At 67.2% G+C, this 12,080-nt stretch overlaps 1 protein-coding gene across 1 annotated transcript in view; it reads right to left on the bottom strand.

The window, feature by feature from the left end:
* Positions 1 to 7,145: 7,145 nt before the first annotated feature.
* AJAP1 (adherens junctions associated protein 1) overlaps positions 7,146 to 12,080 on the bottom strand; it is a gene marked incomplete at its 5' end in the record, with an annotated part of 63,645 nt that continues 58,710 nt past the window's right edge. Inside the window, 3 exons of the mRNA XM_084242563.1 lie at positions 7,146 to 7,331; positions 8,848 to 9,090; positions 10,845 to 10,932. Of these exons, the coding sequence (XP_084098689.1) occupies positions 7,259 to 7,331; positions 8,848 to 9,090; positions 10,845 to 10,932 (404 nt within the window). The 3' untranslated portion in view covers positions 7,146 to 7,258. The remainder of the gene's footprint in view (positions 7,332 to 8,847; positions 9,091 to 10,844; positions 10,933 to 12,080) is intronic.

The raw sequence follows: 12,080 nt of genomic DNA, 5'->3' as shown, positions 1-12,080 counted from the left end.
CAGCTGATTAGACGCAGCCAAGGATGTGGACTGTCTCCCCGGGTCAGGGAGTCAGATGAGGAGTGTCCACTTTGGTCCACTGGCCATGGAGAGGGCGGCTGGGCCACACGCGCAGGGCCCAAGGAGTCAGTCCAGGGCCGCGGGCTGGCGGCGGCTCCGTGCCGGCTCACTGCTCCCCGGGGCCTGTGCACGCTCCCGGGCATTAGAGCAGAAAAGCAGCCCCCACACGCACCCCCCTCAATGGGCTGGCCGCCGCCCCACGCACTGGTCTCAACAATGTCGGCGCAGAACCTGACTCCAAGCAGGGCAGCTGCGGGGTCCTGGGGCTCAGGCACCTCACACCCCTGCCACAGGTGCTGGGGTGCCCCAAGTGGGTGGGGTGCACATATGTGACTGTGGGGGTGCTTTGCTGTCTGGAGCCCCTCTGCAGGCTGCGTTCTGCGGTGCTGGGAACCTGCAGCTGCTCTGGGTGAGGGAGCACCCAGCACCGGGAGGAGCCAGGCCGGCAGGGGCAGCGCCCTAGGAGGCCTGGGCCCTGGGTTGGGCTCCCGAGGGTGCAGGGAGCAGCCCCCACACCCCTGTGAGACACCGTGGGGCGCTCACGCAGCCGCACTCCTGTCAGGACAGCCCCGAGCCAGCCGTGGGGACAGCACCGTGGGACAGGGAGGTGGGTGAGCTGTGGAGCCATCGGGCACCAGGGGTGCACCTGGGTGAGAGAGGCCCCCTGCCAGGGGAGATGGGTGTTTGCACCGTGTCCATGTGCGCCCAAGTTTGGGGGGAGAATGAAAAAGCCAAACCCGAGTGGTGCCCACTCTCCCGCTTGCCCAGCTCGCGGGCAGACCTGACGCTCCGGTTGGCAGAGGCAGGCGCGCCCGCCACCGGTGTCACACCAGCGACCTTCTCAGGCGCGTGAAGGTGACTCAGAGGTGACTGAGCGCGGCGGAGGCCTGGGGTCTGCAGCCCTCCGGCAGGTGGGCACCGCTGGGCCCTGGCTCTCCCTGCCCTTGGCACCCCGCTGCTGGCCACTGCACTGCCCTGGTCACGTGCCCACTGCTGACCCCCCAGTCAGACGCGAGCCGTTCCTGGCAGCTTTCTTGGCGCCAGGCCACCCTCTTCTGATCTGGGGTCCCCAGTGGGGCGTTGCCTTGTGGGGGGAAGAGCGGGTGCCCTTCCAGTGCCTCTTCAGAAGCCAGGGACTGTGGGGGAACTGCCCCCGGGGGCGTGGCACTACTTTTCATAGAGTGTGGTTGGGGTTCTGGGACCCCCACATCCACCGGGGAGCACCGCAGGATGCTTGACGGCCAAGAGCAGATGCCAGCCGTGGGGACCCCCAGAGATGGCGCCATTGGAGTCTCCCCAGGCTCGGGAAGGAGCGGGCGCCTCTGTCCACCCACCAGGGGAAGGACATGGCCATGCCGGGCTGCCCCGTGAGCAGCCGCCCTTCACCCGAGTCCCCGCCGGGGCCCCGCCACCTCCCGCTGACACAGTCCAAGGACACAGGCCTCTCGCTTTTGGAACTGGAAAATCTCTTTAATTCGGTCTATGTCTGTATAACACAAAGATGGCCAGGAGTCCACCCGCCCCTCTGACCTCAGCCCAGGTGTGCACAGCCGCGACGTGATGTGCAGGAGGCTGCCAGGTAGCTTCTCAGACAATTACATGAAAAAAGATAGTATTTGTGTATATGTGTGTGTGTATATATATATATATATATATATAGAATTATGTATGTATAGAAAACCATGGTATGCTTCCTTCTGGCCCCAGGAGGGAGGCCGCACGCCGGCGCCTCACCCAGGTCTCGCGAGGGCAGGTCGTCACCAGGTGGCGGCGCGGGCGCGGCCCGGCCCTGGCGCTGCGGCCCGGGGTCTGTCCTTTCTGCCCGGGGCGAGTGGCGGGCCCCCGTGGCGGAAGTAGAAAATACCAGTCGAACTAAGCGTGTTAAATAAATCAGGTTTTGTAACTGAGAACACATTTTTTTAAAAAGAACACGGAAGAGCTTCAAAAATCGCTACGGTACAAAAAAAGGGTGTGTGTCGGCGCGTGTGTCTGTGTGTAGTAACCGGAGACAGCTTCCCGCGGCGGAGGCCCGAGGCGGCGGGCCCGTGGCTCCCGGCCGCGGCGCGGTCACCAAGCCCCTCGGTCGGTACGTGGCACATAATGGTATTGGCACAGGTTCAGGCTCGAGAACGAATCCGCACGCGGCCGCCGCCGTCCCTCGCCCGCCTCCGGCCGCGGCTCCGGCTCCTTCCTCCGGCCTCCTCTTCTGCTCTCCAGAGAAACCCGGGGAGAAGGCAGGTCCCCATAGGCGTCAGCATTTTTATAAAAATATATTTGGCCTATAGCGTCCTGCTCTTGGGGTCCCCACCGAGCAGCAGCGGCAGGTGTGGGGCCGCCCCTCCAAGTTCAGTTTTAGGTTTTGTGTGTGTGTGTTTTTAATTTAATTTTTGTACAGGGTCACCAAGAGAATCCTGTGAGGAGAGAAGAGAAGCAGCAGTTACAGGACGCAGGCGGCCGGCAGCCTCCGCACCCCAGCCCGGCCCTCTGCCCCGGGGATGGACGCAGGGACGGGGGTGCCCCCGGGCCTAGCGCTGGACGCTGCGCCCCTGGATGGCCAGGGTGTGAGGGGCTGGGACCCCGGGCTGATGAAGCTCGCCCCCGGAGCAGCCCGAACTCTGCCTGCATTGGGGGTGGCTGGACCACCCTGCGCTAACTCAGGGGGCGCTGCACCCCAAGACTGAAGGCGACCGATTGTCCTGCTCCTCCCTTGCCACAAAGGGGAGAGGCGGCCGCCCCACTGCAGACCACAGGGGGGTGCGTGTCAGGGCATTGCTCAGCTGAAATTAATGGGGTGCCTGAGAAGAAGCACCCCCGGGTGTCCCCAGAGGCGATCCCGATGGCAGGAAGACCTGAGGGCCTGTGGGGGGCCCCGTGGACGGCTCTTCCAGGCCTGGGTGTGCCCCTCGGGAAACGAGAGCCCCAGGCCTTCCTGCCTCACAGACCCCAGAGGTCAGCCCCTGCAGCCTGGGCATGGTCAGTGAGTTGGTCAGCGGGGAGGGGCACTGCCAGAGCACCCCCAGCACCCCACGAACACCGCACCCCTCAAAAACTATCGAGCAGGATGTTCCCACACCCCCATCTACAGGAGATGCTGTGCAGAAGAGGGTCCCGGTGAAGCCACCGGAGTTGGGAGGAGCCCCGGGCTCCCAGAAGGCGGCTGGACCCCGCCCTGCGTCGGCTTCCGCTGCGGGGGTGACCACTCCTCAGCCCCAGCCTCTGAGCCCTGAGTCCACTGCCCCTGGGGTGCAGGCGGACGGCACTGGCCCTGTGGCACCTCGCCCCGCTCCCTCTTCCAGCGGCTCCTGTCCCGCGAATCCACGCTGCTGTGCACAGGAGCCGCCTGCAGAGCCAGGGTGGCCCCTGGGGGGCCCCGAAGCCGCCGCGCCAGCCCCCGCCCTGCGGAATGAGGCTCTCTGCACGGAGCGCGCCCCTCCCGCTGGCAGCTTTCACCTGACGTCCGGAAAGCTGAGGACGTGGGTTCAAACCCTGCGGCGCCACCATGGACACAGAGGATGGCCAGACGCACGGACTGCACGTGGAGGGGCTGGGGGCTGACAAGTCCATCAGGGGCTGCTGGGCTGGGGAGGGCGCGGGGCGGCCGCCGAGAGCCACCGTGCAGACCCAGGGGCCAGCGTGTCGTGTGTGTGACCGCATCACGGTCTATTCTCACATCCAGGGACCCTGAGAGCTGGGCCTGGTGGCCGCCTGCCTAATCCAGGGGCCTGGGGCTGCCTCTGGGTGAAGCTGCTGGTCGCCCTCTGTCCGCCCAGCTGTGCCCAGCACGGAGGTCAGCCGCCCTCTGGCTCTCAGGCCTGGCCGCGCCCATGGTGGGCGGGGCTCCCAGGAGATCCGGGCTGCACAGGACGGTCAAGGCGGCGGCTCCTCCCCTGGTCAGTCCTTCTCCACGGTGGGCGCACACGTCCTCCTGCCATGCCCGAGTCCACGCCGGTGCCTGGCTGGGTCCTGGGGTCCTGCCGGTGGTGGGCCGCTTCCTCCTTTGTCCTTCCTCCTCCTCGTCCGCTCCGGCTCCGCAGCCCCTGCCCCGGCTCTCCCGTCCTGCAGCGTGAGCGCGGGAGAGGCCTCTGCGGGGACGCGGCTTGGCCCAGGCCCGCGACGCGGCCAGAAGGACCCGGCCCTGAGCTCGCGGGCAGGCGCCCGGGGGACTGCGGCCGACCCAGGGAGGGGTGTGGGGCCGCTCGGACGGAGCTTCTTCAGACCCGTGGCACCCGTCTCTACCTGGTGTCGGGACGAGGGCAAGACAAAGAGGGACGGGGCCTCTGCCCTCACCCCGAGTCACCTCCGTGAGGTGGGGGCCCCGGCAGGGACCATCAGGCAGAGGCCGAGGCTGACCGAGACCTCTCCCAGGCCTGCCTGGTGTTCGCTGCCCGCACCGGGGCACGGGCCGCTCCGCGGGGCACTGACTCCAAGGGACCCGGAGGACATGCTGCCCCAGGCCGTCTGGAAAGACACCCCAGCTGGAGACGGGCCCCCGTGAGGGGCCCCCCCAGGTCTGCTGGAAAGGAAGCGTGGGCTGCAAAGACATGGGAGGCCTAAGGCTCAGGCTGAATTCTCACTGCGGAGTAACGAGTGCCCTCTGCTGCCCACAGGGGCCGTGGGCTCCTGGCCCTGCCTGGCACACAGTGGGGCTGCTGGCTCCCAACCTGGGCTGGCGCACAGTGGGGCTGCTGGCTCCCAACCTGGCCTGGCGCACAGTGGGGCTGCTGGCTCCCAACCTGGCCTGGCGCACAGTGGGGCTGCTGGCTCCCAACCTGGGCTGGCGCACAGTGGGGCTGCTGGCTCCCAACCTGGGCTGGTGCACAGTGGGGCTGCTGGCTCCCAACCTGGGCTGGCGCACAGTGGGGTTGGGGCTCCATGGCCGGGCTGCCTTGTCCGCAGCTGCTGTCGGGTTTCTCGCGTCCCTCCCAGTCAGCTGGGTCCTCGCTCCGGCTCAGAGAGCCCTTCCCGGCGCCCCGGGCCGGCCCCGCTGAGAAGAAAGCGTTCCTTTGAATCGCACAAGCCGGATATTCTGTTAATGTATTTTTTAGAACAAAGCAGGAAGGCTCAGGTGTGGTTCTTATTTTTTTATTACTTATGTCTTCAGTGTGTTTTTGAAAATAATAACACATGATTTATTTCTCACTTGCTTCGGATTCAAGAGTTTTTATTACTTTCCAGGCTCCGTGTGGAATGAAGTGGCCTGGCAGGGAAGGGCCTGAACACTAATGAGGTTTTCTGAAGTTCGCTTGTTATATGAAAAACGACAGGAAATTAGCTCCCGCGCCACGGCGGCTGGTCCCGGGTCCCCTCCCGGATGGGGGAGGCCACAGCCAGCGGGTCCAGGGCCACGGCGAGGCCTTCACAGCTGGAGCGCCGAGCCCCCCGTCCCAGGCGTGTCCCCGGGTCGCGGCGGGACAGGACTTGGCCGGGTTTGGGCCCCGAATGTGCTTGTGGGTAGACAGGCCGCGTGGCCACAACTGCTATATCATCGTTAAAAATGCATTTGGAGCAGCTTAACGGCTACGCCGGAGATAAATATCTCCACTGGCTCTTAAACCTTAATTAAATGTTTTAGTATTAATTGCTATTTATTTAAGGGACAATAAGTACCCGGTAAATCTGAGATCTTCCTGGCTTCCCTGCTCGATGCTCACGTCCAGGCGTTAATTGCGGGCGGATTCCTAGTGTCGGGGGCTCTCCTGAGTGATGGACGGAGTCCCCCGCCCAGCCACAGGGCCCGGAAGCAAGTCTCAGGCCTAACGAGGCGTCCATGGGCACAGGAGACCCACGGGTGGAGGGTCCAGGACGGGGGGCCGAGCGTGGGCCCTGGAAGTCCGGCCAGTGCTCCTCGCCCCTCTCCCAGCAGCCACCCGAGGTCCCTCGGGGTGGAGTTCTGGGCGCCCCTGCAGGTGGGCTGACTGGGCTGTGGGGTGTGGACACCTTGATGCCCTGGGCCAGATGCCCGGTGGTGATCTGACCACACCTTTTCCAGCCCGACTGGCCAGCAAGTCACTTAACCGCCCCGTGGCGAGTGTCCCCTTGTGCGGGACGGGCTGAGTCGTGCGGTGCCCGCAGGCCCTGGGCAGGTTCTCCATGGTTCCGGGCAGATGGGCAAAGGGGCGTCCTGGAGCTCTTGGGGCTCTTACAGGCTTTCCATGACCTTTCCACACCATCTGCGGTGAGGCAGCCAGTGCAGGGCGGGGGGCTGGGAGCCTCGCAGCCCCCGCATATCTTTACTCTCTGGGCTCCCTGGCGCGTCTCCGGGCCCTGCCGGCGCCCCGCCGTGCTCTCCCCACACTCTGGCTCTGCGTGACGCTGCCTTTATAGCCTCAGCCTCCAGGCCCAAGTGCCCACTCACCAGCCCGCGCCACACTCCAGGTGCCTACCCTCAGGCCCGCACCCCTCCCACCCCAAGCGCCTCCTGTGTTCAAGGCTGCAGGGGACGCCACGGAGGCCGGGGGCGTAACAGCCTATTTCGCTCACCCCAGACCTCAACCAGAGCTGAGCAGGACCTGTTGGGGAGGGACGGCCTGGGGGTGAGCAGGACGCCCGGCAGCCGGAAGGAACACAGATCAGCCAAAGCCAGCCCTGGCCGCAGCTGCGTGCTGGGGGGCAGTTCAGGCGAGGGCACTGCCTGCAGCCAGCCGGGTGCAGCAGAGCAGGCGTCTGGGCGTCGGCAGGGCTGCCACCGCGTGCGTGCCCCTGCCCAGCGGTGCTGGGGAGCCGTCCTGCCGGGTGCCGGCTCCGGCGTCGAATTAGGCGCCGTCTCAACCCTTCACCTTCTCCCCGGCAGCTGTCTTCTTAGCTCTGACTTTTGTATTTCAAAACTGTGTTTTAATTCTGCTTTGTGCCTCGATGTAAAGGCAGGCGACGGGAGTAGTGGCGGCCGCTGGCCCTGCCCGCGTGGGGCCGGGGGTCTCGCGCAGCTGCCCGGGCACTGGCCCACCCAGCGGCCCGCGGCCTTGCTGGGGTCGTCCTGAGGCAGGTCCAGCGAGTGTGACCGAGGTCCCCGCGCCCGGCCAGCTGCTCTGCCCAGGAGAGGGACGCCCCTCGGGTCCCCGCCTGTGGACACAAGCTCCTGTCCCCCGAGCGGCCGGGGCCGTGAGGCGGGGCGGCGCCGAGGCCCGCGGGAGAGGCACCTACCATAGAGTAGACACGCGGCGTCCGCCCAGCCCCGGGACGTAAAAAACACTTCGGCCAGTCAGCAGGAGATCTCAAACCATTTCTCAGACACGAAGGCCACAGGAATAAGATGCCGATCTGAAGACGAGGGTCTGCGGCGAGAGGAGACACAGCTGGGGCATGTCCAGGGGCCGCCAGGCCCGGCCCAGAGCCGCCCCTCCAGCCCAAAGAGCCCATCAGAGGCCGCTGGGCTTGGACCACTGGCCTGGGGCAGGAAGGCCTCCCGAACCCCCAGGCTGGAGCTCAGTCTCCTCCCTTGCCCAGAGGCCCTCGGGACAGGGCCCCCAGGGCTGCGTGGGGGAGCAGGGGCGGGGAGGGAGCAGGGGCCGGGGTGGGCATCTCAGCCGCCACAGCTCAGAACGCGTATTTTGAATTTTAGGGACAGGCATGAAGCTCAGGGTCTCTGCCGGCAAGTGTGGACACCCCACTTTACTACACACCCAGGGGAGGGCAGAACCCACTTCTGAAACGTCCCCCATATTTCCTTCCCCAAGACCAGTGGGCGTCCCCAGAGCGTGGCTGGAGGGCCCTGCCTCTGAAGCGCCCCGGCCAGCTGTCCACCCAGTGGTGGGCGGGCGTCCCACAGCCCAGGATGGACGGCTGGCGCCCACTCCCTCCTCGCCCCCACGGCGAAGCACTGGGGGGGCCAGGGTCTGGCCCACATGGACAGGAAAGGGCTCGGCTGCCCTGTTGCCCATCCCGCGAGGACTCGGCCTTCTGGGATGGAACCGAGGATTCCCCCAGCGTCGCTGCAGCAAGCCACGCCGGGTTAGGGCAGCGTGAGGCTTGTCCGTGCCTCAGCCGAGAAGGACGCCTCAGGCGGGGAAGTCGGCAGAGCCCGGGAGGGAGCCCAGGAGGGGCAGGCGAGGCCGAGGGCACCGAGCGCCTGTGGCCAGCACCAGGCCCTGCCGCGGCCGCTGCAGCCGGATACCCGCCCGCCCGGGACAGGCGCGGCCCCTCCCTCGAGCTCACCCCGGGCGCAGCGTCCCCGCGGCTGACAGCTGGCGCCCTGCTCATTCCATCCGAGGAGTTCTAAGTCGTCGGAGATTTTTTTTTTTTTTTAATTTACAAAACGATGCGCGCGTGCCAGCTCACTTAAAAAAATGGCTTATTGATGTTTTAATCTAATTCCGGATAAACCTCGAGCAGCTGACTCGAGGCTTCTCAGCTGTTCCCAGGAACGGGCTCGGGGCACGTCCTCTTTGAGGGATTACACGTGATTAATAAAAAGAGCATTTAATAACCGGGAGTCTGGTCGGGGTTGACGTTTTTGCTAGATTCCTGGCTGACGTCTTGCCGGGGGTCAGAGGCAGAACCGGGGAGGGACCCTGGTGACTGGGGACGCGCAGGGGCCGCCCGACCCCAGGCTGGCTCTGCCCTCCGGGTGCAGGCTCTGCCCGGGGACCCAGGGCCGCCCGGCGCTGCCCCCACGACTGCGGCCGCGTGGGACCCTCGATGGGTGTGGAAATGTGAGCTCCCGTCTGCCCGGCCCCTCGTCTCCCCGCCGGCGGCCTGCGTGCCCCTGGACCGGGGAAGAGGTCAAGGCGCCTCCCAGGACCCACTGCCCGGGGCCCCCCAGGGCCCAGCGCGCGGGCGGGCCCGGCTCACCGGTTCCCGTTAAACGTGGACTTGAACTCCCCGGCGGGGTGCAGCGTCTCGTCGGCGTACACGGGCACGGACGCCCAGACGCACTCGTGGGAGCACTGCAGGGTCTCGTTGTAGGCCGTGAATATGTCCAGGCTGCTGGGCACGCGGGCGGGGGTGAAGTCCGTCAGGTTCTGGCAGCTCTCCTCCTGCTGGTTGATCTTCCGCTGGTGGCTGTTCCGGCGCGTGTTCCCGCTTTGGGCGCAACTGCAAGAGAAGGAGGCGGGTGGGCCGGGCAGAGGCCGCGACCCCAGCACGAGCCGGGCCTGGCGGGAGCCCCTCCGTCTCCAGGCGCCAGTCACGCGACACCCCACGCCACGTGGCCGCCCCTCCGCAGAGACCGCCCTGGCCACGGTCGGCTTCGGTGCAGACATGGAATCCGGGCTTGAGGCGAGGCAGGGGCTGAGCTGCGCCCTCCCCACAGAGGCCCCGTCTGCACCAAGATGCCCACTGGACGGGTGATGACCGGTCTCCACCCACGCCTGGAAGGACCCTCGTGGGAAGTCATCACGGACGGGCTGGGGTGGCTGACCAGACATTTTGGGATGGACTAGGTACTTGTTTGGGGGAGAGTCTGGAAGTTGGGGAGCTCTGGCCCTCAGCACCCCCGCCCAGCCCACAGGCAGGCAGCGAGACTGGACTGTGTCCCTCGGCCCACGTGGGTGTGGGGTCTTTGGAGACAACTGCCTGCGCGCCGCACCCCACCCCAAAGTGCCCTTCGTCTGCACCACAGAGGCTCCCGGGAGACCCGAGCTTGTTGGCCAAGGGATTTGATGGAGACCACCGGTGACCCCCCACTCCTGAAGTCCCCACCTTCTCCAAGGACAGTAGCTCAGAGGAGAGCCCCCGATCTGGGGACGTCCCTCCGCTCCTCTCCCCCTTCTGCTCAGCATGGACTGAGGGGCCGCAGGGGTCAGGAGCCTCTCCCCTGGGTCCAGGCCGCCCCCAGCCTGCCCCTGATGGCCGGAAGGCCACTGCGCAGACATGGTGAGAAGACAGATGCGAATCCAGGGATGGCGGCCACGGGTGGTGAGCAGGGAGGAGGCCTGCGCCCCCACGCAGCAGGTCTCAGGCTGCCGACCCCCGGGAAGGGCTTTCCTTCGCCCGGTGGGGTCCATGCTGCGGCCGCCTGCCCCGGCGCCAGCCCGACGCCCGCTGCAGGGAGCTGCTCTACCCCAGAGAGAGTCCTGGGCCCCGGGTCGCAGGCTCAGCACATGCTGGGGAGGGTGAGGCCTGCTCTGTTCTGCAGGTGGCGTCACCTCTGCCCTCTCTACACCAGAGACCGGCCTCCCCCCACCCCCCGACTCTCCGGCGGCACAGGCGGCGCCCCCGACACCCTGTCTGAGCCGCTGGGGAGGGGGGGAGGGGGGCGGGCGCCCGCGGGGCTCAAGCTGGAACTCAAGGAGGAGGCACGTTCCCAGAGGAGGGGCCGAGAGCACCGCGGCGGCAGTGCAGGGTCACCGGCCGTCCCCGTTTCCCAGGGTGTCAGGCGGGCACACCCAGCAAGGCCGCCCCAATGTGGGCCAGTCTCCAGGAGGACACAGACAAGGCAGGCGCCCGGGGCAGCCGGTGACCCAGTTCAGCAAACGCGGCAGCTGCCGAGGGGGAGGAGGCCGCCGCACGCCGCAGAGGGACGCCTGGTCAGCGAGGGGCCGCCCGGCGGCCGCGGCTGCAAAGCCAGGAAGTGCACTGCACCCTGACCCCAAAGGGAGGCGTCCACGGGGAGGTGGAGGGGAGAGCAGGAGCAGCCGCAGCCACGCCGGGCTCGGGGAACAGCCTCGGCCAGGGGCAGGGGCCAGCCTGGTCGGGGCGCCCAGCTGCCCGGGCCACGTGAGCTGCTGCGGGGCAGCGGGAACTCCCCCGCCCTGACGAGGGGCCAGGCTTGAGACAGCTCCCGGGGCGCACTCTCCCGGGAGCCCCCAGCCCCCCACTTCCAGGCCAGAAGGGCCGAGGAGCCTTACCAGTTTTTTAAGACAAGGGTTGTGATCAGAGCAGCGATGACCATGATGAGGGAGACAGTGATGGTGATGATCTGATGGACGGCCAGACCTGGGGACAGAGCGGAGAGAGCAGGTGAGCCCGGTGCCCGCCCCGGCAGGGCCCGCCGCACGGCTGCCCGGGAGCTGCAAGGGCCGGGGCGGGCTCACCTGCCGTTCTGGAGGGCCCAGCGCCCGCCTCCCGTCACCCCGCTCCAGGTCCCCAGCCGTGACCCGCCGGGGTGGCTGTGTCCTGCTCACACCTGCCGAGCCCGCCCCTGCGCAGGTGAACTCTGGCCGAGGAGCCCGGGGAACCCACCACCCCCCCCCCCCCCCCCGACCACGGCGGGAGCTGGTCCCGCGCTCAGGGGCTGGGCCGCGAGTCCAGGGGCTCTCCTGGCCAGGAGGAGCCAGGACAGTCCAGGCCTGATTGGAAAGTTGGGGGAGCGACTCCACAGGCTGGGGTGACCCCACTCAGGGAGGAGACCCTGCTTCCAGAGTCCTCCCCGAAGCTCACTGCCTGATGTGGTTTCAGGGAGTCAGGGCCCAGGTCCAGCGCTGGGCAGTCCTGAGCCCCAAGGAGCTCTGCGTGGGGGGCGGGGGTGAAGAGAGGCATCGGCAGGACGGGGAGGGGACTGGCTACTCCAGAGGCAGGGCGAGCCCACGAGAGCTCCTGCCAGCGCCTCCCAGGATGGGGGAGAGGGGGGCCCTCCCCATGCCCGCCTCTGCCCTCCGCTGTGCCACCTTCCACTCGCCACAGACTCGGAAGAGGCAGACCGGGACCCTGGTCCCCACCCCGGGTGTGTTCCTCCGATGACACGGACACCTCTGGGACAAGGACCCGGGCACTGCCCCCTGCCTGCCGCAGTGTAAGGCCTGGCTCTGGCCCGGTCTCCTGCCAGAACCACACCCAAAGGGCCGGCGACCAGGCCGGGAGGGTCTGCAGGGAGCCCTGCCGGGGGCCCGCACCGCAGCTCCTGCTCCGGCACTGACCCTGCACCCGTGCCCCGCAGGGACCCGCCGCCACGCGCGAGGGCTGGGGCGAGGACAGCGCGTGTGGTGCCAGCCCGGAGGGCGTCAGAGTGTGCGCTTCCTGGCGGCCTCCCAAGGACACAGTCTCCAGCAGCTGCTACCTCTCCACTGAGTATGAGCCTCGTGGGGGCGGCGCTAATGATTCCAAGTTGGCATGAGCGGGAGGCCAGCTGTCGGCCGGTTCAGCCT

The sequence above is a fragment of the Talpa europaea genome (genome assembly GCF_964194135.1).
Source record: "Talpa europaea genome assembly, chromosome: 9".
Taxonomy (NCBI): Eukaryota; Metazoa; Chordata; class Mammalia; order Eulipotyphla; family Talpidae; genus Talpa; species Talpa europaea.
This window is presented reverse-complemented; position numbering and strand designations above follow the sequence as displayed.